This window comes from Plasmopara halstedii, assembly GCF_900000015.1.
Source record: "Plasmopara halstedii genome assembly, contig: Scaffold_3156, whole genome shotgun sequence".
Lineage (NCBI taxonomy): Eukaryota > Oomycota > Peronosporomycetes > Peronosporales > Peronosporaceae > Plasmopara > Plasmopara halstedii.
In genome coordinates this window covers 40,490-43,958 of record NW_020190059.1, presented here as the reverse complement: position 1 = coordinate 43,958, position 3,469 = coordinate 40,490, and the positions used below count along the sequence as shown (strand labels likewise).

General features: G+C 40.4%; 1 protein-coding gene across 1 annotated transcript in view; it reads right to left on the bottom strand.

The window, feature by feature from the left end:
• The window catches only part of PHALS_08119 (uncharacterized protein), a gene marked incomplete at both ends in the record, with an annotated part of 751 nt that extends 31 nt beyond the window's left edge, over positions 1-720 (bottom strand). Inside the window, 5 exons of the mRNA XM_024721704.1 lie at positions 1-53; positions 129-360; positions 422-529; positions 599-623; positions 687-720. The exon at positions 1-53 is cut by the window's left edge and continues 31 nt beyond it. Coding sequence (XP_024586776.1) covers positions 1-53; positions 129-360; positions 422-529; positions 599-623; positions 687-720 — 452 coding nt within the window. The remainder of the gene's footprint in view (positions 54-128; positions 361-421; positions 530-598; positions 624-686) is intronic.
• Positions 721-3,469: the final 2,749 nt, after the last annotated feature.

The window sequence follows — 3,469 nt, the reverse complement described above, 5'->3', positions numbered from 1 at the left end:
CTGTATTGCCATTTGGGAAAGCGGTGATTATTGAGCACATAAAGGACAGAATTCTGTACCAGATATGTGAAAAATTGCATTAATGTAAGTGCTTTAGTCAACGCTAGGTGAAACAAATCAATATTCACCTCAGGAAATGCTCTTTGCTTTGTGTCCCCTTCTTTGTCAGCCCGGATCCACACTGTCTGATATAATTTCGAGCATTCCGTGGTTAAGAGACTCACGGGGAGTGGTACAATCTCACCAGGCTCCAATTTACGCTCATCCTCCTGGGTATCAATTTCTAATGAAGTATTGGACCTATTGATGGGCCAATTTGGATCTATCCTCGAAGGCTCGAAGCGAGCGCAGACTAAAATACTATTTTGAGTGACGGTGGGCAAATTCTCTTTAAACATCACCTCTACGTGTACGGAGGTACCACAGTAGGAGCGTGGCATGTGCTCCGGACAACAATGCGGGAAACATCGTAACAGCTAATACCAAATCACGGTACGCATTAGTCAAAGTCACCTTATTCTCACTGAGCCTAATTACTTGAGCAAAACCTAGAGAAAATGAGTCATCCTAAAAGAAGTAGCGACAATGCAATATTAACCTTGATGCCTCGTTGTCGATTGCACCTGTCCAAAGAGAAATTAGCATTTGGCTGTTTCAGTCATAAAACGTTTAATGTGTCAATTTACCTGGCGTACTGGTGTCGGAAAAGCGGGTGATCATCTTCGCTGCAGCTGAGACGCAAGAAGCGGCAAGACAGCACGCGAGCCATCTCTTCGAAGCTTTTCACGGTTCGTAGATCGAGCAGACTATACTCTGTCAATCACGAAAAAAAGACTTTTAGACCAGGGATATCCACCGACCGAGATGGACAGGCCAAGGTCACTACTCTAAATGACGAACTTGGGATCGTAAATGGGTCCATTGTATGTGTGGTACAATTATTGGATACCAAACATTTCTGCAAATAGGATTCAGACGAAGCTCGAAAATTGTGGGTAATTAAAGTGCATAGGTGTGGTTTTTAGCATACGGTGTTAATCAAGAGTTTGGTCAGTCGAATGTTTTCTATCGCATACCGGATGTTTTTATAAGTATTTCACTATACATCACCTCCGTTTTATAATAATGACTGACATCACGTTCGATTCATTTCTTGATAGATCTGTTGAGTGTTAGCCCAAGAAAACGCTGCAATGACGTCAATGCTAACGGCATATGCTCTTTTTCATTTAGAGATATTATCAATGTTGCAAGTTTGCGAACTTTGAGCTAAATTAAAGCTGGATCAATGACTGCAAACAATCACTATATGCCTTGTGCGATAACATCTGTACAAGGTTATTGTGTGTAGAAAGCAATTGTTCCCCCAGCGATGCCTATAGGCTGTACCAGAAAGTCGTAAATCTTTCCCATTTCATACAAAAACAGTGATCTTGTGAATGTGCATTGCAGTAGCGTCAAAACGCTGTCTCTCACATCCTAAGAACAATGGTGGTCGGACCAGAAGCCATTGTTGGTATTTATGGCAGATATTTAAATTCGCTATCACTGTCTTGTATTAATATCCTACGCAAAATTTACAGTTGTAACGTAAGGTGGTACAATAGAGACAACAATGTGACCAGACCTGTAATAAATCTAAATTTGTTCTCCGATAACAAAGAAGCACGAATTGAGTTTCAGTATAAAGGACTCAAAGAATGATGATTTTGCAGTAGTCCTTCGAGCTTTTACATGCAACAGAAGTGTTAGCTAAATTCGATCAGTTTGACTTTATATGTCATAACGACTTTAAACTTGATCTGAATCACTCGAGTTGTGGGATATTTTTCTTGTGCGTTAGATACTGAGCTTTTCCTATTATCTCACCCTGTTGAACTAGACAAAAATAAATTACTTCTCTCGTAGACTATCTAAACCAGTAGACATGGCCATAAACACTGAGCGCTCTATAACTACTAAAGGTACTGCAAACTAAAGCAAGACCAAAAGTTGCGCTTGTTGACGGCCACGTCAGTCGAGACAAAACTCTTTGTTTTTGTTGAAGAAGATGGCAACCCGGAGTGAAAAGAGTACATATCGTCCTTAATTCGCTACTCTGTGCTACCTTTAAGCCTGCTGACAGTAAACTTGACTTATCTAAACCAATGAATGACTACCATCATGTCTGTAATCACTATGCATAACTATGGCAAAAAATTGTGACCGTTACGGTGAATCTTGTAACACCATCCACGCGCATTCAGCGGTGTAATCTCATCAAGTTCAGAGATGAAAGCAAAACGAGAAAATGAACGGTACGAACAGAAACCATTCATTATGTTTGCTGTAGTGGTCAGTCGCTTATCAAACAAAGCTCAATACTGTCAATCAAGACGGCCCAAGTCGAACGTAATTTAACAAACACTTTCTCTATGACAGTTTGAGTTTCTGTGAGCCACAAATTTCAAATCAAACATCGCTTGATATTTCCTAACTTTCAATGCTAAGGAAAAGGATTTGATACACTTGGATTTCTTCAAAATGCGAGATAACGTAGGACTGTCAAATGTCTGTTACAAGTTATTAGATCAAAACTCAAGGGAACGAACAAACTACATTACAATGTGTGTCCCTAACATTGGAATTCATCCTTACGATAACCGTGTGCATCATACAATCGTACAGTTCACAATACAATTAGTATACATGGATGAATTTACGTCACATTAAATAGACTTCTGCTGAGATACTGGTTTGGATTTTTATATTGTCATTGTGACGGACCACCATTGTTAATTGTTGAGATGATGCCGCTTAATACAGACGAAAGCGATGTTGCACCTGTATGTCTATCATACTAACGTTATTTTTGTCTGAACAGAAAATGAGCTCAGCTTTGCCTGGTGGTTTAAGTTTTGTGGCTTCACTTCATGGATCAAGACCTCGCCATTTAATGTGGTTATTAGACCATATCATGGTAGAGTAATTTCAGAAGATTTTTTGTATTCCGATGAATTAATCACGGCTACGCTGGACGAAGACAAAAGAGCTGAACCAATCATTCCACTCTGTGTTTTACCAACAAATCAGCACGCAACGTAGCTATTACTTCAGTACACATGATAGTGGACAAGCGTGCCGAAGTCCGAAATTAGTAACATCTACCACTGGGAGCTGAATTAAGAATGACAAGAAAAAAAGAATATTTTGTATGAGAACAATGTCACGGAGACGTCTCTTGTAATCGACGCCATCGCATTAGTATCATTGTGCAAGGCGTTAAGATCCAACATCAGATTAAAATACTGTCACCCACGAAATACAAGGGGCGCAACAGGGTTTTTTAACAGCCCGCCATGCACAATCGCATGACGGCGATGCATCGCTTTCACGACTCCAACAGAGAGAGTGGTACCTATCAGGCGGAGCATTCGGACTCTTTATCGAGTAGGTTGTGGGCCGCAGACAATGAGAGAGCCAGTTGACG